Below are 25,154 nucleotides of genomic sequence, written 5' to 3' on the forward strand. Positions count from 1 at the left end.
GTTAAAATATATGAGAAGGTTCTCACGGGATTCCATTTGAGGGTATATACCATCTAGTTTGTACTTTAAGTGTCTTAAGAATTTACTTTGAATTTGTTCTATTTTGTTTATATCTTGCTGGGTTTGAGGGTGCCATACTATGCTTGCGTATTCAATTTTCACTCTAACGTAAGCATTATAAAGCATCATTAAGCTTCCGACATTTCTGAACTCTTTGCATGTACGCATTATAAATCGCAGAAGTCTGTAAGCCTCGTTTGTTACAAAGTTAACGTGCGCGTGAAATGTAAGTTTAGAATCAAACAGAACTCCTAGATCTTTGATTGTTTCTACCCGTTTTAATTTTTGTTTATTTATGCAATAGTCGTATTTTATTGATGTAGTGTTTCGAGTATATGACATTTGGTAACATTTTTCGCTATTTAAGATTAGTTTGTTGCTTTCGCACCATTCCACAAGACTGTTTATGTCCGCTTGTAACTCGGTACAGTCACTGTAACTGCAAATTCTTTTGTATATTTTTAAATCGTCCGCAAAAAGTAGTTTACTCGATTGATTCAGATGTTCGTGAAGATCATTTATGTACATGAGAAAGAATAAGGGACCAAGGTTAGAGCCTTGGGGAACTCCGGATGTAGCTTCAAATTCATCGGAAGTATTTCCCTGAAACGTTACGTACTGTTTGCGGTTTGTTAAGTAGGATTGACACAATTGTAACATCGGATAGGGAAAGATGAAGTCTTTCTTCGACTAATTGTCGCACTGCGCTAGCGATTCATCCCATGTCTCGTTCATATTTTCATGCATGCCGTGGAAAACGAGGTTTTGTCTCCTCGATGTATATAGGGTGTCTCCAAAAATGTATACACACTACAACAAGTGTCCATTATATTTTCAAATAATGGCATTGGAAGGAAGAGTTGCATTCGAAGAAGAGTCCACGGTCTGAATGCAGATGATCCGGTCCGGAGAGTGCAGTTTTGTGAGTGGTACTTGGCAAAATATGACGAACAGATGGATTGTACCCAGGGGCACAGAAGAATACCCTCCGTGCAGGACGGTAGCTAGAATTTTATTTCGGGGCGAGCTCATCCCTCATCAGCAGCAAGGCGAGAAAGTGGTGATGGGGAGGAGACCAGAAGATGAATTTCTCAGTATATTGCAAATTATTATACAAGATGTTAATCCTGCCAAGTAGGAAAAAATAATTACCACTATACACTATTTCCAACGAAACATTTGTAGGATTTCGGGGGGGGGGGGCTTCAGCCCACAGAGCCTAGCACCTGGCTACATGCCTGCCTCCGCGTTCAGCAGACCTCATGCCACTATACTTTTCGTATAGGGAAACATAAAGATAAAGTTCATATAGCAAAGAAAAAAACAGCAAGAGTCGACGAACTGATAGCAACCATTGAGCAAGAATTTATACAACGGTCATCAGTTTGTAAACAATAGTGTTTCCTTGTTTTTTGGTAGACTTTCGATAAGTTTGACGATAAAAAATGATAACATTCAAAGTTAAATTCATCTTGATAATTGTACGTTTGTACTTGAGTACTTACAGTGGCGTGCCCAGGGGGGGGGGTTGGTGGGGGTTAAACCCCCCCATTGGTTTCGTCATTTAAAAAAATTCAAAGCAGAAATACATTTTATTTCATAAATTGCCAATATTGTAAAATGTTTACATTTGGCAATGAGAAATGTATTGCTTCTTCAATTACTTTTGATAATATTGGAGTTGAGTTACAGCAATGCACAGGCATTCATTCATTCCTTAGTCACTGAAAAGGAAGGAGAATTTCCTTCTCAGTATGGTCAAGAAAAGAGCCGCAACCCTTGGAATGCGAACTGAAGGAATCCCTCCTCCCCTTTCTTTCACCCACGATGACCCTCTTAGGAGAATGACCCTCCCTTTCCTGTTACGACAGTGCTGCTAACTTCCCTTTTCTTTCTTTCCCCTTCTTATACCATTTATACCAGCAGAGCAAAGTTCTGTGAGATTTGAATCACTACAATTAGTAGCAAAGTAAGTCAAAATCTTATTTCGCACCTGGATGCATATTTATTTCAAAATATCAATAATTATAATAATAATAATAATTGTTGCAGGCAGTAGCGAGGCATGGTTTTACGAAGTAGGCAATCGATGTTTTGTACAATAGCATGCCGGGAGGAAGGGAGGGATGCGTTATATAGCGCAACTGGCCCAGTCAGTTTCATAAACAAAATAAAAGCAATTAATATGCCAAAATATTATACGTTTTACTCTTGTGCTCTTTACAAATTAGATATTTTTTTCGCAACCAATTTCCAGCCTTCAGTTTATTGAATTTTCCTGTAACATGTGTGAAAGATCTCGCTTGAATTTGTGCGTAAATAATTTAGCAGTTGCCAACACTACTGACACTGACACTACTGGTTGCTGTCAACACTGGTGACGTAATTTGAGCTGGACCAAGCTGGATGCATGGTTCAGACATTCGACCGCCCGGTATCTTTCTCCCAAGTCCTGGTGTTCACTGGGGTTGTAGCGAGTTAGTTGTGAGGTAGCAAGTCGAAGTGGTCGTGTTGTGTGTTACGTTTCTGCATGTGTAATAGATTTTTGACGTGGAACTAAAGATGGATAGAAAAAAGAGGAGAAATACATTATTAGATTATTTCAAAAAGAAACAAAAAATGGAAGTTGAAGCTTCACCTTCCACAAATAGAACGTCAGAAAAGGTCGATTTAAGTTCAGAGGAATTCCATCCGAATTGCGAGTGAAACGTGCGAACTTTCAGACTCTTGATATTCAACAAGAAGGCATAACAGAAGATATTGCAAACCTTGTTGCAAAATTATGTCAAGGAACTGTCGAGGTAAGTGACGTTCATTATTTGATAGCAGATATATTCATAGACGGATTTAGAATTGTTTTTTCTGGGAGGGCACAGCATGTGCTGTAAGCATACAATCGTGTGTGTGCAGGGGAGGGGTGTGCCCGCGTGTGTATGTCTGGAAGACGTGTGTAGGATGTCACCCTATATCACCAATAAACTTTCGCAGGGCGAGAGAACATTATGATGAACAAGTTTCCTCAATGATTTCAGGGGCCTCACCGATGGTGGTGTAATCAAAGAGGTCCTGGGTTTGATCCCCTGTGAAGGTGCATTGCACAGTGGTACGTATCCCGATTTAAACTTTAAGACCAGTCCCGATTAACGTATCTGAATATAAAATGGACTTTAAAATCATTTACTTTTTGTTTTGTTCACGAACCCTCGAAAAACGATATTACCTATCTTATAGATCCACCAAGGCATTTGAAACCCTGGCGTCGGAGCAGTGGCACTAGTGTCGCTAGTTAAAGCCACGGGGAAGCCTGTTGTTCACGTATTTTCCGAGGTCCCAGAAAGCTTGGTGCTACTATACAGTGTATATGTATGCAACCACATTATAAAATCACGGTTGGCATGGACAGTTTTATTATTTTGTAGGAAAGGGATAAAGTTTGTATTACGACATGGGATAGACTAGATAGGCATCCTATTAACTGTAAATATTCCTTACAAATCTTCTGAATATTTCTCTTGTACAAACGCAACAAATACAATAAGTAATATACGTGTGCAGTAATAAATTCATTTTCTGAAAGCATCTTTTCTGGCATCAGTGGTCGAAGTAGGGGATGCTGCCTTCAGTTAAGAAAGTTTCACAAATCATACCCCCAATTAGAATAATTTTCATATTGAGCATCCTCCACCTACTGTATTGTCTCCATGTTGATCCATACAAGGATGTACCCCCTCGTATTTCCAAAATCGATCAAACATCCCCTCCCTTTTCGGCTACGAATTTGCATTTCGAGCACTGTCTGGCAAGATTTTGTCGGGCTCAGTGACAGATCCTGTGGTGCGGTACTGGGCTTCGGAGCGGAAGAGGGGAGTGGCCCTTTCAAAACAGTTGGTTTCGCAGTTCCATAACGTTAACATTATACAAAATTCCTCTCCACAGACCTAATATGAAAATGAATATGACACATTAATGACACTGTAGTAGAAAATGTTAATTACTGAAGCGGTTCGTATTTGTTTGTCGACTGTCAAACAAATGTTTTGACCAATAATATAATAATACAATGCCAAAAATGTACACAATATTTAGCAAAACCATCTCCACAACAAGTACAATGTTGATTGAATTGATGTTTTAAATCCACTTTATGCACAGTAAGGCTAATCGGGACTGGGCCTAAAGTTTAAAGTGAGATCCGAACCACTATTAGCCTCCACCGGGTATTGAACCCGGGACACCTTGATTACAAGGCGACGACGCTCACAATGAAATGAAACTGTGGTATCGTCATCTTGCAGCAATGCAAAGACGTCGAGTAAATGCTCTTGAAGCAATTGATATGTGCAGTGAAGTAATATTTCCCTGGGTAAACACACGTTTGCTCATATTATGTACAATCCCGGTAACAACAACATCAAATGAGAAATCATTCTCAACTTTGAGGCACTTGAAGACCTATCTTCGAAATACCATTTGCGAAGAAAGATTAAATGGGTTAGCTGCTCTGAACATTCACCGTGATATAAAAGTTACTTGTGACGACATACTGTCAGAACTCACACAGAAACCTCGATGCCTAAATTTCAGAATTTAAATTGTTGAACTGTGGTACCTTATTTATTACTGTCTTTAAGACATCAAGTAGTCTTAATCTCTTTAATGTTGTTACAATGTTGAGTGCACATACTTTTTGTTTAAAAATTATATTTGAGCAATTAAATATAAAATATTAATAATTTGGAAATATTCAAGCAGGTGCTTTTATATGATGCAATAAAAACATGAAGCATCCATAGCAAATACATTGATTGCGTTCATTGGGGTAAAATCCAAGTATATTAATTATCTAATTTATTACAAGAAATTTGACCTGTGAACTGGAAAATGTGTTAGATTCATAACCCCCCCCCCCTTACGAAAATCCTGGGCACGCGCCTGAGTACTTATATCATATTTCGTTCGTTAACACAGACTAAACTGTTATTGTTATTCGATCAGCGCTTGTAAATAAATCTTAAAAGGAGACAGGCGATAATGGCTGAGCCTTGGAATTTACAGTTAATCTGTATGTATAACCAACCAAAGGTTGGCTATACATCCCCAATACATACAAGCATCACTCCACTCCAACAAAAGTACAAGGATATTTCACTCCATGTAAAATTAACAGGAGTAGCCATTTCCCTACATACTAAAATTAGCAGGAATTAGGCCTAAGTGGTAAAATTATGCTAAAACACCAAAATATCAAGTAAATAATAGGTCCCTGACCCAAAATCATTGGTTATCAAAATGCTAACATTTTGTAAGTAGGCCTAATCCCATGAGCACATGTTGCATTTCAGGCAAATTTTTTATTGGTGAATAGATTTTCAGGATAGCTTTTGTGCAGGCACAAAATAACTTGCTTTCCCTGAGAATAACCCCAATTCACATTTATTAGCACAAATAAACGCCAAAAACATAAAAAAATCGATGTTTTTGACAAAAACAATCGATCTCACAGCACCATTGCCACCTGTTGAGAGCAAGGGGAACTAGCCCTGCCTAGACTGCCACCTGGTGGATTTTTGAGGTACTTGGTTGAAGCAAGCCAACCAAAGGTGCTGTTGACCAATGAGATGGCCTCCACACAAGAAAGCTAAAATGATGCATATGATCAGAGGACGCCATCTTGATCCCACTTGTTGTCAGGTTTTTAAGCAGTAAACATCGCTCCAGCAGTTTGGGACATAGTGGGCCATTGAAGAGGGAAATGGTGGTGCGTCCATTGTTTCTAAAGTGCGAAAAACCCACAATGTACATAGAACTATACTAATAGTGCATAAAAGGGACAAAGTAGCTGTTTTAAAGTGTCCTACAGTGCAAGGAACCTGAAACCAGGAAAAAACGGAACAATTGCAAAAACCACATGGTATGGACAAAGGGCATTCAAAAGACCAATGTGGTGTGCATCCAAAGGCATCCAAGTTTACTCAGCACATCCTTTGTTATGTACCTCCATGGAGCAATGCATTCTTATTTAAAGAACCATCTGCCTTATGACCCAGTCATAGTTCAAGTGTATATTCTCTGAAATCCCCCCGTTTAAAGTTGGAGTGGTAGTGAGACAGTGCACGGCCCATGTATGAGGAAAGGGATCTGGATCATGTAAGTAATATGCGTTTGTTTGCCTAATTGTTGGTTATCAGTGTAAAAACATCCCTATACATTTGTTCAGTGCTTGTTTCTATTTAAATGTGAGACCCAAGAAAATTAAATGTGTCATTCCAACGTCTTGGTTTTAAATTCATATTTGGGCGGATAATCCCAGGGTAGTGCTCCTCTCGTTCTGAGTTAGATAGGCTAAAAGTCCCTATGATAAACCAGCAATCATTCCTAGGAATGAATGCTGGTCAGCTGGGGACATGCTCCATGCATATGGTCATAGGAGGACAGCGTAAAGCTGCACGGGAATAAGTACGTCCAGGTTGCATAGCCAGGTACACTTGTAAATTCAGTCAAGCCCAAATAGGTGAGTAGGTTAGGTTCACCTATCCTAACGGCAACGTAACCTGGAGGCACGTATCCCCGGACCATCTTATACAGGATGTAAATATTTCAAGCAGAATCCGAACCACTAATAAATACAAAAACAAATTGATTACAGGTAGCTGGGTCAAGTAAATAAACACACGTGAACCACAGTTGGCCAAACGTTTAGGCTCCTTTTCAATTCGTTATCGTCCAGTTCATATGGATCTACAACGCTAAACTTCGCGTTTTCTCCATATCTTTCTCTGAATACATGAAAGATTACAACTATTTCCAGATTTGACAACATTGTCATTAATTTTATGCAATGTTATCGACATTTTACACAGTACTAACAAACGTACAGTTGGCGCAGGTGTAACGAACGCTACGTGGTGTGTATTTCCTTGCAGACGACAAGCAACTACGCCACAAACATGCGAATCCTGACGTCACATGAAACCCACCTATTGGTGCTAAACGGAGATACTGCGAACGCGCGCTCGTGCTTAAGGGCATGCAATACAATTTCCACGGGAGTCTTCCCAAGCCCTTCCGTCCATGGCAGTGTGCCAACTTAGCTCTCTTGGAGCCAGATCTGGCTCTTTCGTGCACTCTAGCCGGACCCTGTGGCCGAGTGATAAGCACATCGCGCTGCGACGCCAAGGATCCCGGGTTCGAATCCCGCTCGGGCTTGGTTGTTTAGCGAATGTCCATTCATCAATTTCATTACTCATTCCCATCTTCACAAATTAGCCAAGAGGCACAAAACGCGAAGTAAAATAAACTAAATCAATCAATCAATCTTTCGTGCATTCGTTCGGCTGTGAACTGGGGCGCCCACCCCCCGTGCCCCACTATGATGCCATCTCAGGTTCCGACCCACATAGACCACCTTTCGTCATAATTATACATTTTGCACGTGACGTGATATTGTTATATTGGCTGCTCTCTTATCTCCCCAACTACTTCTTTATAGCGCAATGTTAGACGTGAAATTGACATAATATTGTCGTCAGGGAATTCTTTACTTTCGATTTCATACCACCATCGGTGGATTATTGAGATGGGCGATGCCGCCGGATCTAGATGTTGAAAACTAAGAATCAATTGTCATCAATTTAGAGTTAACGATAATAGCAGTGCCCCACCCCTTTGACAACTAACATTACCCTAGAAGGCACTTTATCCAGCCATCGTAAATCTAGCTCCATGAGAGTCAGTTTTAACTCCATTTAAGGTGAAATTTAGTTCTTTTATGCCCATCAGGTTTGGCAACACTGCCAGGAGGCAAGGAAAAAAGCATTGATCATATGGGAGTATGATTTGATTCATTCTCTTGTGAATATAAAACTTCCGATGGAATAGAAAGATATGTCAACGGGAAGAGGGCAGTTTGAAGATGAATTTCACCAGCGGAAAAGTCGAAACTTCCATTTGATTAACCGTAACTTGATGTTGAAGTTGATTCCCCATAAGGAATACATGGGATTCCGAAAATTATTATTCATCATATTTTTCAAACATCGTGTCCAACTTAATAATCAGCATAACAAAATGTTTACACTTTCAACATGGAGAGAAATTCGTACTCTTGGATACACCCAGGGTTTGTTTTAGTAGCAGTGCCCATTCGGGCGATACTGAAATAAATGCACAATTGGTGCGTAATTGTATCTCCTCGCCTTAACAATAGGCAATAATGGACATTTCCACTCTAAGCTAAAATATGATTTTAACTGTATCACTGCATGCCATCCATTTTATATTAACGTTGTGCAAAATAGTTTGTGTTAATTCGAAATAGTTTGCAAGAAATTGGCGTTAGCAGTTGTGCCAAATTGATGCTATACGTCACGACGTCACGAAAACCGAACGGTCTCTGATTGGATATTCCAGTCATGACGTTCTCGTTCGGCAGTGAACCATCACCTTCTCAAACTGGAGAAAGCCGAATGGCTTCTTCTAGTCACGTGAGCGACGTCATCATCTGTAGGCAAGACAGCCGCCATGTTTGATTTATTTGGTGGAAGTAATGTTGGACCTCTTTAGTGAATGTGGAATTGCAATGCAATTTTAAGAACTGCAACGTAGTTTAAGTGAAGTGTGAACGTACAAGAAATATGGTCTATAAGTGTTGAGTACCAAAGTGTAGAGGAAATTATGATGAGAACAGTAAAACTAATGTATTTATATTTCCTCAAGATGTTAGTTACTAAAAGAGAGAAATGGATTAGGGCAATTCCACGTAATTTTGTCCCTACGACCAACTCTAGGGTAAGTAACACAGATTTTATACTTATCAAAAACTTGAGAAATAGCTTAGTTCACAATGTAAAGATTTAATGTGAACGAAATAGGCATCTTACAAACTTTTAGATTTGCTCAAGTTTTACTTGTTTCCTGAAAATCATTTTTGATCACCAGTATTGAATTGGTAAATCTAACCAAGCTAATTTATTTAGAAATGCCAAATAATTTAACTTGAATTACCAAATTTGGTTAACGTTACATGGATCTTTATCGTTTCAAAATGAATTGTTCCACGTTATAAAATATTGTCACATCTACCAAACGGTAGAGTGCTTCGATAACATGTTCGTTATCGAGATTTCCATATAATTTATACAAATATTCAGTTTCAAAGTATGCTTAAGGAAAGAAAACTATAGAACTGAGCAAGATTGAGAAATATGAACATTTATATTCTTACTTTTAGCTCGCTTTTCTGCCTCTTTAGGTTAATCGGAGATAATGGAAGACAAGTTGATATTTATGTTATACATTGAAATACAAAGTACACTGTGTAACATCAAGCACTTTGATGAAATATGTCCTTGTATAATTATACAAGAATATATTGTTTATGTTTCAAATAAAAGTTTTCACACAAAAAGCATACTTTTTAACCGAGTTATGTGAATAAGCAAACATAGTCATTTTCTTTAACTTGGGTTTTCTTGAGTGTATTTAATAAAATTCTGTACTTGCATGTGTATAAATTATTTTGGCTCTACAAACTTTCATGTGACATTTCTCTTTGGTATTCCTAAACAAAATGGTTGAGAAATTTTCACTGATGTTTGGTTATTGGAAACAAACTAATCGTGAAACTGCTCAACGCCAAACTGTCAACCTAACATTTTTCTTTAGTTTAAGCAAATATTTTTTCCACGTACCAATTGTAACCTAAAATCGTAAATCGTTTTGTAAAAAGTATTGGTTCAATTTTTTTTAAAAAAAATATATAAAGTGTAGCTACTAGTATTGAGACTTGCTGATGTCACGTTTGATTTTTGTTATTTAGCGTCGCTTTTCTACAAATTTTGGCTAATCGCGACGATGAGGACGAATGACGATATGATGAAATTGATGAAGGAACACTCACAAATATCACTGGCCCGGATTCGAACACGGATCCCCTGGTGCTCAGTGCTAACCTCTCAGCCACGGAGGTCGGGTCTGATATCAGGTGACCTACAGGAGAGAATATTATTTTCGTTTCAACAAAAGTATTACATGTCTACTTGAGGGCAGGTTAAGTAACTAAATACTGTAGATGTCCATTGTTAATAAATTGGAAGAGCTTTCCTAGTTTGTTCATTCTATGCTGGTGAAAATGAATATCATACCCACCTGTGATCTTTTTACTGCCAATTCCTGGCATTGCAAACCCCACGTCATGATTTTGCTGAAAATGTTCATGGTAAGCACACACTTGTATTTGTATATTTCAAAGACGGTCACAATTTCTGCAAGATTTCAATTCTCTTATAACTTAAGGTCTGCTTGTATAAAACAAGTACCTAATAGTTCACTTCATTCTAAAGACCCCACTTTACCTTTATGTTCCCAGTTATAATGACATTTTTCCATTTGCTATTTCCAGGTGTGCCAAGCACATTTCAATACTGGGGACATTGAATGGGAGACTGTGCACTTGGATGACCGTACAGGAAAAGTATTCAGAGTTGCTTTGGCAAGGCCTCGGATCCGTCCAGGTGCAATCCCATCTACAACCTTAGTGACAATGAAGTTCGACCAGTCACAAATATAGGAGTGCGTTGTGAAAGAAGGAGAACACATGCATATGCTGAACATATTTTATTCAGCAGGCTACATGGAACAAAGGAAAACATAAATTTCCTCTGCAACGCAGCAATGTATGGTGTCCACACAAAATAAAACATTTTCGTCCATCTACACGTGACATTGAAGTTCGACCACTGTTAGAGGGGATCCTGTTTACCATGGTGTGACGCCGCCCCGTCGGCAAATAACTGTGGCAATGCGTCGGGGCATGCTGCGGACGAGTCGTTCAAGGTATTCCACATCGATGCGGTGCCATTCCTCCTGCAGGCAGGCGATAAGAGCAGCCACTGTCGTGGGTCCCCTCTGTTGCACACGTCGCTTAAGAACACGCCACATATTTTCAATGGGCGAAAGGTCGGGACTCGATGGTGGCCATGGCAGAGTTCGCACGTGATGGCGAGTCAACCATTCTCTTGTCAGCCGCGCTGTATGAGGCCTGGCATTGTCGTGTTAAAAGATGAGACGCCGCCTGTGGAACAGGTGCCTTCGCACAGTGGGAAGATGCCGCTCCAGTATGCGTGTATAGGCGTGTGCATTCACAATGCCCTCACAGACGTGTAGTGGGCCAACCCCAGATGCCGTCATGCATCCCCATACCATCTCTGACGCAGGTTTCTGTACCCGACGTGCATAACATTTTGCTTCATTCTGTTCCTCCTTCCGACAAATGACTGTTTTCCGTATTTTCCCGTACACAACATTGAAAATGGATTCGTCCGTCCACAAAACCCTGTTCCACTGCCGTAATGTCCATCCCCGGTACATTCGTGCCCACCGTAGTCGATTGCCTTCGTTCAACATGGAAAGGAAGGGTTTACGTTTCGCCTTGTACACTCGGTAACCGCATCGCTGTAGGTAACGGCGAATGGATCTGGTTGACACTTCAATGTGAAAGCGTTCTCGAGTCCACAGTCGTAATTCGGCCACAGAAACATGATTGTTGGTCTGGATATAGCGCCAAAATATCCGTAGGTCACGCACGCTCAGCAGGCGTTTTCGACCGGGGGCCTTACCTGGCTCTGTAGTACCCGTAGTTTGGTGGTGTTTGATGATGCAGTGGACGGTTGACTTGGGTAAGTTCAGTTGGCGCCCTATTTCCCGTTCACTGAGTCCATTCCGTTGCAACTCCACCACTCTTCTCCTCACGGTGTTGTCAATAGGTTTGCCCCTGGCCATGGTGATGATGCACTGCGGTTCCTCGGTGCACAGCACGCGCTTATATACGGCGGACTCCCTTATCGTGTCCGTGACGTCATGCTTCCGTCGAATGCGCCACTATCTGGAATTTTTCCGTATGGGTCTGGTGCCTGGTCGAAGTTCAATGTCACGCGTATTGTTCCCCGTTTTCGTTCTTTACGTGAGCTTGGGTGCAACATGCTGGGATCACGATTCTTGCCTGCTCACACGCCTCCTCTTACACACATGCGTCACTTCTGCGGGTCACCCATTCCACCGCCTATGCCTCTGTGCATTTAATCACGTATTCCTTTCTGGTCGAACTTCATTGTCACCAAGGTTGTATTTTATCTGGATGTCCATCATACCTGTCTTCTGGAACGCAAAATGAAGAGGCGCGAGAATGTCCAGAAAAGAAGAAATAAAAGAGGGAGGCAGAAGCTTTAAGAAGAGCAATTGCAGACAGATTAGGGACAAAAAAGAGAGTATGACGTAACTCTCACATTTTCGATTTTAAGTGAACTGAACGGTCGGATCAACAAAATCCATTTTTCTTCACAGTGGGATATTTTGCAAGAGGAAAGTTGCATTATTTTCTTATCCTTCAACCTCTCTGAAAAACCTCATGCAGTTAAATATGTTGTTGTAAATGACTCACTCTCTTTGTCAATGTTTTGTCGTGGAGTTGAAATTAATACAAAGAGATTTTCACGTAAGGTTTCAACTATACACATGCTATTTACGATACAATACACTTCCTAGAAATGTTCCACTGTGCAGAATCAGCATGTAATATCAGTGACGTTTTGGAAACCATTGAAATCCTTCTGGATAATGTAAAACACACTGAGCATGAAAGCAGAGTGTCAGAGCTTTATTTTATAAAATCCCAAATACGATTGTACGTAAAGAACGGCTGAGATATGATTCTGAGATTATAGTTTTCTCATCATTTTTGAATTTTATGTTTTATTTTACCCCATCCATGAAGGTATTATGTTCAGATATCCGTGCAAGTCTAATTTCAGAGCAAAGTGAAGGTAATTTTCTGATGCACATGCAAGAAAATGTGGTTCACCTTAAATACCATGAGTTGTACTGCTCATTGATATTGGATGAAATCCATATAAAATCCTACATCGATTACAAGGGAGGTACAATTGTTGGCACTGCCTATGATAGTTGTAAAGCTGCAAAAAGTGCTCATGTATATATGATTAACAGTGTGCTCTCTAAGTATAAGGAAGTTGTGAAAACTGTAACTGCTCAGTCATTGCATTGTGTAATTAAGAATGTCATATGTGTTGTTTCAGATAACAACATGACAAATAGGAAATGTTTAATGTTGACCACAGGCAGAAGTTTGATAATATTCACCCAACTGATAAGAAGAGGCCTTTGTTTTATCTTGTTGACGCTGTGCACTTATTTAAGTGTATTAGAAACAACTGGCTCAATTAGAAAAAAATGAAAATGTGAATGTTGTTTACCCAGATTTTGAAAACCTGTGTGATTTTCATGTTGTATCATTTGCACCTTTATGAACACTCTTTAGTATGCTTATAAATTATCATTTAAATCTCTGTGGCCAACTTCCCTAGAAAGACTAAATATGCAACTAGTTGTTCAAGTTTTCATCCATATGGTCATTGAAAGTTTAAAGCAACAAGGGCCGAAACACAATTTGCCGAACTATGAAGACACTGCAGAGTTCATTAACATTGTTTTAAACTGGTGGGAAATAGTCAACGTCAAGTCTCCATGGAAATGTTCGAGGTTAAGAAATATTTTACAGTATCCTCTGACAAACGAATCCTCAGATGAGAGACTCTTGTACCTACATAAATTCCTTGATTTGTTGGAAAAGTGGGAAACTTTGAACGTCTCGTCAGGAAAACTCACCAGAGAAACTTCCAGTGCCCTGAAAATAACCACACATGGGTTAATTGAAATAACCAGATATTGTACAGAAGAGTTAGGAATGAAATACCTTTTACCAGGAAAATTTCAATCAGACACACTTCAAGCAACATTTTGGTGGTGCGCAGTACAACGTATCTCTCCATCATATTTTTGAGATGGAACAAAAACTGCGTTATAAAAAGTTCGGATAGACGTGGATTCTTGTGTCCTTCAGAGGTGGTTGTGGATATTGTGCTGATCAATTATGTTGTTGTCAACAACTGATACGCCGTAAATATGAAGTGGAATTCTTGAAAGCAGCAAACCAACGGGAAGTGGCATTTAATTTGAATCTTGTGAAGTTGAAAGAAGATGAAGATAAGTGGTTGGTAAGCTGCAATAATGGACACGAATGCGAAAATGTTTTGAGAATAATTTTGTGGTCCTCAACAAATGCTTTGTTAAATAATTATTGTAAAAGAGTAAATAACTTTGTTGAAGGCCGACACAAAAGAAGAAAACTCTCCACACTCTATACTTTTTGCTGTTTGCATTATTCAATTGTCCAAAAAATTGGGTGTTGGTACTACAAAGTGCTATCGGAAAGAAAATTAAATTATGATAATATTAAAAGTGCTAGCAATGTGTCTAAGAGTTTATTAATTAGTTAGGCCACTTGACCAAGTTCCTCTCAACGTAAGAGGCGTTGATTAACTTATTCTATTTGTTTTATACTTTTCTTACAAAAACTGTAACGAGTTTTATGTAAAACTTAAAAATATTACGGATAATATTTCATAAATACATAGATGGAATTACAAAAAAATTTCACCAGGAAGTTTGTAACGATTTTCAACATGAATTTTGGGTTACAATAGGTTTTTTTGTGGTGGCCATAGTGGCTTCTTGAACGAAACTGTTGGTGTAAATATTCATTTTTTTCTATCTCTTCTAACCATATTTACGTGAGGGTAAATGTTAAAATGTGACTTCCTCTGAGATTCCAGTCATTCAAAAAAAGAAACAAACGAACTTAAATTCTCTACGATGAAATATTGTCTTCCTTTTAGAGCGTTAAGATGATCGCCTCCAGAAGATGACGTCAGGACTGAGCGCTCTGGCCTGAGCCTCTGAGATGGTCTTGAGTGAACTCGGTCGTCTGCTTAGCGCTCTAGAAATCCATGCACGAAGGCGTTCGTTGCACCTCGTGTTTGTAACGCTGAATATTGAAGAGGAATCTCTGCGATTTTCAAAATTAAAGTTTCGATTATGACATGCGAGAGATGTACGAAAGCCAATTCCGGCAATCTAACATGTGCACATGCATTCACGGTAGCTCCATATTTTGCACAACTGATATTGGATGGCGATGGAACAGAGATAAGAGGAGCGAAAGCAGCGAGTTAAGTTTTGCAAGGGAAATTTGACATGGTGTTTACTTTCATCGGCAGCTTATTCAAGATCATTTAATATTATTCTGTTGAAAGATTTTTCTCAGTAGCAATCATTCCTAATTTTCAGTTATTATTAGTAGTGCTGGTATTACTGCAGTGTCCGTGCAGTGCAGTGTCTTTTTGCACGACGGTATAAACCAGCGTTTTTTTTCTTGAGTAGCTGAAAATAAATGTATGTAATGCAAATGAGTGTCGCAAAGGGCGGGGGTTCGAACCGGTCCGTTGACCAGCTCCTAGAAGTTGGCATCGTTCATTTCAAGTTACAAAAAACAGAAAGCATATTATTTTTATTGTAAATAATAATAACATAAATAAATTTGAGTTAGATATTATTCCAACCGTGGGCGTTGCCAGAACAGCCTGCTCAAGGAAGAATGTAATAAAATTATTATAGAAATAAAAACTTTTATTTTATTAGTTTATAATAGTTATTGTTGTGCAATAACAATAATAACCATTATTATTTTTATTAATCTTTTAACTTTTATCAGAACCTGAACCCCCTCGTCCGTACAAGAATTTCTGGCTACGCCAATGGTAATGCAGTACAATGTAAGTAAATAGAACAGTATTTTTAGTAACTTGCACTTTTACATAGCTTTCACAGACCTATTTCATTGTTCTTGTAGCTTATGTGGCCTCGCCATGTAAATCGCACACAAAGAAGTCGTCTGTTTTGTTTTCTTTCATTAGTGCGGGCGTTGAGGAATATCATATTGGAGCATCTGATACTCATATCTGTGCATAATAGTGAAATTTTTATTTTCCTCTGTGATATCCACAACACTGACCGACCAGCTATAAAATTCTGGCTTCTCTGCTCTTGTTACTCACAAGATGGAAACTTGTTTCGGCACATGCACAAGGCAACAAAGAATTTTATTTGTAATGTTAACTCAGCAGAGAAAACTGTGGTAAAAACACTGATTTAGTGCTTGCTTAGTGGTAACGACCATTTTCTGTTCTAGCATTGTTGCCCCTGTACATAGTTTTCTGTATGTAGACGACCTCACGATCTTTTGTCGCTCACGGAATCTCGCATCAGCTTCTCGTCAACTCTAACTGACGATAAACCGTTTGGTTGAGTGGTCCTCCCAAACAGGTTTCACCTTCTCATCCGAGAAATCCGTGTGTGTCCACTTTGTAGTCAGCGTACATGTCATGTAGATCCTGACCTGTACATGGGGAAATCTCCCCTGTGCTTCGTGAATGAGGCCCGCTTCCTGGGCCTCATTTTCGATAAGAATTTAACATGGCTACCTCACCTTCGCCAATTAAAGTTCTCTTGTCTTCGAGTTCTCAACCTTTTACGCGTTTTATCTCATACTTCTTGGGGTGCTGATAGGACGGTACTGCTTCGCCTGTACCGTGCACTCTTCAGGTCGAAGCTGATTATGGATGTGTTGTGTATTCTTCTGCCCACCCATCTAGACTTCGCATCCTAGACACCGCCCACCATAATGGTATACGTGTGTGCTCTGGTGCTTTTCGTACCAGTCCAGTCGCCAGTTTATACGTAGAGGCATCTGAGCCGTCGCTGTCTCTGCGAAGACAGCGGCTGGTAGTGAACTACTTCCTCCATCTTCGCTCGATGCTTTCACATCCTTCATTTCACACCATTTCAGACGAGAGTAGGCTGGCAAAGTATCGGCTCCACCCTAGTGTCACTAGACCATTTGAGTTCGTGCAGACGAGATCCTATCAGCACTTGGTGTTGACAGTGATCTTCCTGGCGTCTCTCCACTCATTCCGCCTCTCCATACCTGGGAGTTTCCTGCGCCTTCCATCGATTTTTCTCGGACTGCCCTTCCAAAAGCAGAAACACCAATGGTTGTATACCAGCAACGGTTTTTAGAACTTCGTGCGAAGCACCTCAATTTTAATGTGTTTTACACGGATGGGTCCAAGACAGTCGAATGAGTTGGTTGCGCCTTCGTCCTAGACTCTCAAAGTTCCATTCACTCGCTACATCCTGCCTGTTCCATCTATACGGCAGAGTTGTACGACGGGATCAAATGAAATGTACTTCCCTTTTCCTACCAACTCAAAAGCGAGTTGGAAACTCTTCATTGCTCCTGGATAGATAAGAAAGTGGGGGAGGGCAGTAGCAGACACGGCCATCACGCAAACTTGTTTCCAGCAAGCTTTCTGTTGGAGTATTGGCAGTTTGTGGAAGGATTTTGTGTTCCTATCCCCCCGCCTCTATCTATCTATCTATCTCTCTCTCTCTACTTGTGTTTGTGTGTGTATGCGTATGCGTAATTGCTGTCATGACTGGGAATGAACCAGGTTAGCAATGAAGACATAATGAAGGATCAAATATACAAAAATTCCTGGCATGAGTAGTTAGTAGTAGTAAAGGTAAGGTAAAGTTCGTCGTGCATCTTGTAATGAAGGTAAATTTAGTGGATGTGGCAGTAGAGCCCCGCATATTCTCGAGTTCGGCCGTTTTAGAGGTCATATGATCAGCACCACGCTCCAGCCGTTTTTACTCCCCAGGGATGTAGTAGAAACGAGAAAATAAAAATGTTTTACATTTCGCATATGTGACAGTATTCTTTGGATATTGTCTTAGAAATATCTGTTAACATCTTAACCCGCAATTTTGTTTAAGGATAAACTAGTTGAAGGCCGCGAGTGTTGCTGAGAAGTAATGAGCATATCACATAATGCGCAATAGTTTAGCTCGCGTTTTTCGGAAGAAAAAAATATATGCTTTGCATACTGCTCTATGAGACCGGAGACCCTATGTTCTATTAATTGACTGATTTGCTTTATTTTAATTCGCTTCTTGTGCCACTTTTGGCTAAACGTGACGATGAGGATGGTCGATGAAATGATGAAATTAATGAAGGGACACTCACAATGAACACCGAATGAACACAATGCCAAGGCCAGTGTTGAAGCACGCTGTGCTAACCACTCTACCACGGAGGCCGGAATCCTTTTTAATGTATAGGAGAAATCGTTCTTTGACATCTAAGAACAGTTAATATGCGTCACCTCGGAGTTATTATATTTTAAATTTCGAAAAATCAATTGAGATTTATTCTTAACCATTATTTTGCCTACATCAAAACTTCCACACAATAAGATCAACTACACTAAGGACAACAGCGTTAGAGTCTACGCGTATGCTTTAAGGAATGATTAAGCACACGATAATGACGGAAAATAATTCACATGACTATAGTGATGCATGACATCAGTGAAACATTAATTTTCGGTCATGAACAAAAATTGAAAAACGCAGAAACACAATATCCGATTGATTGATTTATTTTATTTCGCTTTTCTTCCACTTTCGGGCAATCACAAAGATAAGGATCAAAGGTGTGTTAAGATGAAATTTGTGAAAGGACAACTATAAACGTAGATGGATAGGACACAGTCCAAACCCCACAGACCATTATATTGGCCTTATGTCTAGATGCCACATCCTCGTTAGTGTGCAAAATCCACTCCATGGACACAATGACGTAAGCATTCGTAGAATTGAATGGTATATTATTATTATTATTATTTTCGAAAAACGCGAGCTAAACTATTGCGCATTATGTGATATGCTCATTACTTCTCAGCAACACTCGCGGCCTTCAACTAGTTTTATCCTTAAACAAAATTGCGGGTTACGATGTTAACAGATACTTCCAGGACAATATCCAAAGAATACTGTTACAACAACCAGTCTTCCCATTCGCAGAATGTAAAACATTATTATTTTCTCGTTTCTACTACATCCCTGGGGAGTAAAAACGGCTGGAGCGTGGTGCTGATCATATGACCTCTAAAACGGCCGAACTCGAGAATATGCGGGGCTCTACTGCCACATCCACTAAATTTACCTTCATTACAAGATGCTATACGCACGACGAACTTTACCTTACCTTTACTACTACTAACTACTCATGCCAGGAATTTTTGTATATTTGATCCTTCATTATGTCTTCATTGCTAACCTGGTTCATTCCCAGTCATGACAGCAATTAGTCCATGCAATAAAAATACGTCAAACTTAAAATTTAACAGGTGTCGGCGTGCGCACACACACACGCATACACACACAAACACAAGTAGAGAGAGACAGAGAGAGAGAGAGAGAGGGAGAGAGAGAGAGATATTGATAGATAGAGGCGGGGGGATAGGAACACAAAATCCTTCCACAAACTGCCAATACTCCAACAGAAAGCTTGCTGGAAACAAGTTTGCGTGATGGCCTTGTCTGCTACTGCCCTCTTCCACTTTCTTATCTATCCAGGAGCAATGAAGAGTTTCCAACTCGCTTCTGAGTTGGTAGGAAAAGGGAAGTACATTTCATTTGATCCCGTCTGTACGCCATTCTAAAGGCACTGGACTTTGCAGACGTCAATGGTCTGAAGAAAGTCCTTGTGCGCAGTGCTTCGACCAGCGTGTTGCAGACTCTGGATTCGCCGTATTCCCGGCATCCGGTAGCGCAACGCATATTCAGACGGCTTGTGTCCTTATCTGCCAGTGCGGATGTACACTTCTGTTGCGTCCCTAACGACGTGGGCATCCAGGGGAACGAAGCAGCTGATGATGCCGTCAAGTCTGCTGATGCAGATGGCGACGTTCTCGTCCACCTTTTGCAAACTAGCGACCTGCAGAATGTGTTCTTGACACATCGCAGGCCGAGTGGGATACGGAAACGGGGAACAAGCTTCACGCTGTTAAGCCCATTGTGCTTGTGCTTATATTGTGCTTGGCGTTCCTCGTCCCGCCCTATCGGCGAGAGGAAGTTATTCTTACCCGCATTCGTCTAGGACACAGCCGTCTTACGCATAGTCACTTGCTACAAGGGCTGGACCCTCCGTTGTGTCGTGTTTGTAATGTTATTTTAAGCATTCGACACATTCTCGTTGAATGTGTCGATCTCGCTTACCTCCGGCAGACTTTTAACCTTTCCGGCTGTTTGTCATCCCTCTTGGGTGATGACAGCAGTATTTTATCAAATGTTTTTTAGTTTTTTGCGAAGAGCTGGACTCTTCCACCGTCTGTAAGGAGGTTTTTAGTTTGTTTGTTCTGACTTTTTAATGTGTTGTGTTTGTCTCGTGCAGGTCTTTTTACAACCTGCACTTTTAGTTTTTCCCAAGGGACTATTTACTCCCTTTTTTTAGTTTTTAGTCAGAATTTTAGATAAGGGGATATTTCCCTGTATACATGCCGACGCACCCAGTAATTTTAAATCAATCAATCAATCATGTTCTAGTAGTTACTAGTTACGTATCTTTTCCAATCCATTATCTCATAGCAAACACAGACACGCCCTAACACCACATGCAGCCAACGCGAAGTGCAGACGACAGGACGAGCCGAACGACGACGTCACAACATGGCGCAGGTGTGTTTTCCGCGCAATGCTCGGCTCGAAAATTAGAAACTTGATTTTTTTTACCTAAAAACGAACGCACATGAACATGGGAAATTGCAGGGGTTAAAAATGATCTTTAAAGAAAGTAGTGGAAATGTCCATTACACAATTCTAATACCCAGGTTGTCGTTAGAGAAAAATTTTACGAGAAACGGATGTTATCGATATTTTAACATTACATAACACAAAGGGTTTCGCGTTCCCTGTTTTGCAATACTTCTTGTGTTTTAGCAGTAACTTCAATTAATTCTCATATACACAAATCCAACTCTTTTTTAATCAAATAGCACCCCTATGTAGTCAGAAATAATGTTTTGGCGCCTTTAGTGCGGGGCCTTGGGATGAGTAGATAAGGTATGATAAGATATCCCTTGGTTGCCCGGCCCTTAATTAAGCCGCCCCTGGATACAATTTTGTTCGAAGGGAAAATTAGGATGAAAAGGGAAATTTTGTACGGTCAAAAGGGAAATTGTGTTTTCTAGTTGCGGAAACACTGTGAGTCTATGGAATGGAATGAAAGTACCATGGAAGAAAAGTACCTTCGAAATACCTATATAAAAATACTGTCAACAGTATTATATGTGTCAGTTGAAAAACATATATCAAATTGATCGTTGAAGTATGCTATTATTTTATGTGGGTAACTAATGATATAATTCAGAGTGCGGTTTTTTTTGTCTGTGTAAAGAAGAAGCTTGAAATACATCCTTGCACTTAGGTGGTCTGATGAATAACGTGCAAGAGTGAAATTGTTAACGCCAGTAAATGAACCAATTTTATATTTGGAGCGATTTTAAAATACCGGGAATTTCTCTATTTTGTTTGAAATTCGGCATACTCACTAAATTAGGGCTCCTAATCACGAATCTGAAGTTAAAATTTGGCGCTCACGTGTCAAACTTTCAAAATAAGAGGGTCAGTCATCGCAACCGACAATGCACAATTGCTCATTATTTATCGCAAGATTTTCCGTTTCGAATACTTAAAGAACGAAATATATATATACCTGATATTACTACGACCCTAAAATTTAACTATGTTTCCTAACCTAACCTAGCCTAATCTAACCACGCGCCAATGGTTCGTGGGGCTAGCGCCAATGGTGCGTGGGGCTAGCCATAATTCAGGAATTTCTATACGTGAGCGCCAAATTTTAAGTGCCGATTCGTGATTAGGAGACCCAAATTAGTAAGTATCCGAAATATCAAACAAATTGGAGAAATTCCCTTTATTGTTAAATTATACCTTATATTTATGTAAGCTCGTGATAAATGGCTTGCAGAACGCCAGATATTAATTGTAAGATGAATATTTTCTCCCTTTGCCCATATGTGGTGTGAACTTTAGAACTTTGTCCCTTACAAGAACTTGTTACAAAATTGCGGAACGACTTAAGATGATCGGACCCCTCTCCGATTTTCTTCATATTTGGCATACTCACTAATTGAGGCCTCCTAATCACGAATCTGAAGTTAAAAGTTGTCGGAAACGTCTAGAAATTGCAAAATAAGCGAAAATAAGTAAAGTAGTAAAAAGAAAAAAGACGTTTGAAACACTGACAGTGGGTTACATCATCGAACGTGCGGAGCATGCAGTTCACATACGGAAAGCATGTCAATTGTGCGTCGGTGGGATATTTCTCTTGAAAAATATAGAATAGAATACTTTATTAGTCATTAGACAACATGATTGCAATAGACTTCGTCATAATAAGTATATAAATACTAATATAAAAAATTACAAAAGAAAAGAAAATTAAAAATACATATTAAAATATTACACATTCAACAATACAGTTTGCAAATTACACTACATGTTTTATTACAGCAAAAGCAATTGGAAAATAGTACTCTATTTTGATTACAATACAAGTCATGTACAAAAACCCATTTTACAGCTCTGCGATGCATTATGAGTAGACATTTACATTTTACAGGCCCTGACGGAAGTGTTCTTCAAATTCCGTGACACTATATATACAATATCGTACTAATATATTATTAATGTGTTTAGCAAACTGATTGTTTTCTAAATTACGTATTTGCCGGTCAAATAGATTGCACGATGAAAGGAAATACCTCTACGAATGTTGGAAAGCTTGGAGAAACTCATTTCTGTAAGTAGTTTCTTATGTAAAAATGAAGAAATGTGTCTCCGATATAACAAACTGTTACCATATATATATTCCTGATACTACCACGACACCAAATTTTAACTATGTTTGCCTAACCTAACCAAAACTAACCTAACCACATGTCAATGGTTCATGGGGCTAGCATCAATGGTTCACAATTATTTTGCAATTTCTAGATCCTGATGCTACCATGACACCAAATTTTAACTATGTTTACCTAACCTAACTGAAACTAACCTAACCACACGTCAATGGTTCGTGGGGCTAGCATGAATGGTTCGCAATTATTTTGCAATTTCTAGACGTTTCCAACAAATTTTAATTTCAGATTCGTCATTAGCAGGCCTCAATTAGGGCCTCCCCGATGGCGCAGTGGTAGCATCGTCGCCTTGTAATCAAGGGGTCCCGGGTTCCATACCCGGTGGAGGCAGAAGTGGTTCGGATCCCACTTTAAACTGTAGGTCCAGTCCCAATTAGTGTTACTGTGCATAAAGTGGACTTAAAACAACAAATCAACCAAATCGTTAGGTTCAGAACTCTTTCTCACCTGAAGTTGTTCAGGCTGGGCACTCCACGTTTTTTCATAGAATCACACCCCTCCCCTACCAAACACACACACAAATCATGTGTTCTTACACTAGCAGTGCTCTATTTGTGTAGGGAGACGGAATGTATTGTTCTTATACAAACAAGACATATTAATCATGGATTTATATGCAAATATTTCAAATGGCAATGGTTCTGTGTGTTTAATGATTTTTCAAAGTTTCATAGGAGAAATATGAAGTTTTGTAGAAATGATTGTTACAGTAACTTTGAACCTTGCTGAAAGTAATTACCTTTGTTTGGAGTTCCGAAAGTGAAAAACAATGAAAAAAGATATTAAAGGTACCTTAAGCAAGCATCCGCACTTCCCATTGACAAGGCATTCAAAAGGAAAATATTGCAGAATATTGGGCATGTTGTGAAAGTGAAAAGCTTTTTGAAAGTAATTAGCACTGCTTGCAGTTCCAAAAAATTCAGTTTACCTTATGCAAATATCCCCACTTCCAATTGACAAGGCATTCCACAGACTACTGCTGACATCAGGTTCGAACTCATGCTTGAGACCAGCTCCAACATGAGATGTTGAAAGGGTAAATATTTGCTATCGTACAAACAGATTTCTTCATTTTTTACAGAAGAAACTACTTACGGAAATATGTTCCTGTAGCATTGTCTAACATGTGAAAGGTGTTTTCTGTTATGTGTGAATGTATCATAATGTTTTGTTTTTTTTTAACTAAGTTTCCCTAACCTAACTAAACCTAATGTTTCTTGGGGATGGAACGAATTTTCATTAATGTCGAAACGAAGAAGTGAGATGTGTTTGTGCGTTAAAATTCGTTCCATCTCCAAGAAACATTACGTAAGGTTAGGTTTAGTTAGGTTAGGCAAACATAGTTTTAAAAAAAAATCCACTATGATACATTCACACATAACAGAAAACACCTTCCACATGTTAGACAATGCTACAGGAACATATTTCCGTAAGTAGTTTCTTCTGTAAAAATGAAGAAATCTGTTTGTGCCATAGTAAATTTTTATCGTTGAAAGCATTTATGGAAATTATTGTAATGCTAACAGCCCTAAACTTGACTTGCCTAACCTAACTACAAAACCCCTTCACACCTTACACATGTCACTTAGAAGGCAGCAGTAATCCATAACCAAGACAACAGTAAACAAATGGCTGGTGGCAAGAGAAGGATCATATAGGAGTATATGGAGTAAGAAGGAGAAGATATGGAAGGAGAGAACCATTCTAAAACAAAATACAGTAAGTAATTACTAAAAAACTGAAGTATGCATTAACAGACATAAATAGAAATTGAACCATGTAAAAAAGGCCCATGTGCCATGATGAATCGGAATCAAACAATTGGAACTTGAGGCTTTCAAATATGTATATGCAAATATTTTGTATTTTTGAGAACATTTCTTCCTTTTTTCCAGCGTGAAGGTTTTGTGAAAATGTCTGACGATGAAGCCCATCCATCCAAAAAGTTAAAGTTGGAAACAGACAATGAAAATAGTGATGAGCATAATATAAGTTTCAACATTAAAGGAAATGTGTCACCCTCAAATGAAGTTTGCAAAATATCAGTGAAAGAACAAGTAGTGCAATTTGAATCAGAAGAGACTGCATGCAATGTGGAAGTTAGTGTAAAGTCATACAATGGAAGAGAAGACAAATCAAATAACAGTAGACCAGAGATTACAGGTGAAGTGAATAAAATACCAGATGATACAGAAATACTGGAAGCTGACATTTCACTGAACAAAAGTGAACACCAGAAATCTGCCGATGAGAGCAAGGATAACACAACTGATGATGACTCAGATATCGAGATAATAGAACCTACAGAATGTGAAGCAAATCCTGTAAGTTTCTACT

At 39.3% G+C, this 25,154-nt stretch overlaps 1 protein-coding gene across 1 annotated transcript in view; it reads left to right on the plus strand.

The window, feature by feature from the left end:
• The first annotated feature begins 21,095 nt into the window (after window positions 1-21,095).
• LOC145992087 (uncharacterized) overlaps window positions 21,096-25,154 on the plus strand; it is a 31,668-nt gene continuing 27,609 nt past the window's right edge. The window contains exons 1-2 of the mRNA XM_083128307.1: window positions 21,096-21,223; window positions 24,713-25,141. Of these exons, the coding sequence (XP_082984433.1) occupies window positions 21,218-21,223; window positions 24,713-25,141 (435 nt within the window). The 5' untranslated portion in view covers window positions 21,096-21,217. The remainder of the gene's footprint in view (window positions 21,224-24,712; window positions 25,142-25,154) is intronic.

This window comes from Lepisma saccharinum, chromosome 9 (genome assembly GCF_977018435.1).
Source record: "Lepisma saccharinum chromosome 9, izLepSacc3.1, whole genome shotgun sequence".
NCBI lineage: Eukaryota > Metazoa > Arthropoda > Insecta > Zygentoma > Lepismatidae > Lepisma > Lepisma saccharinum.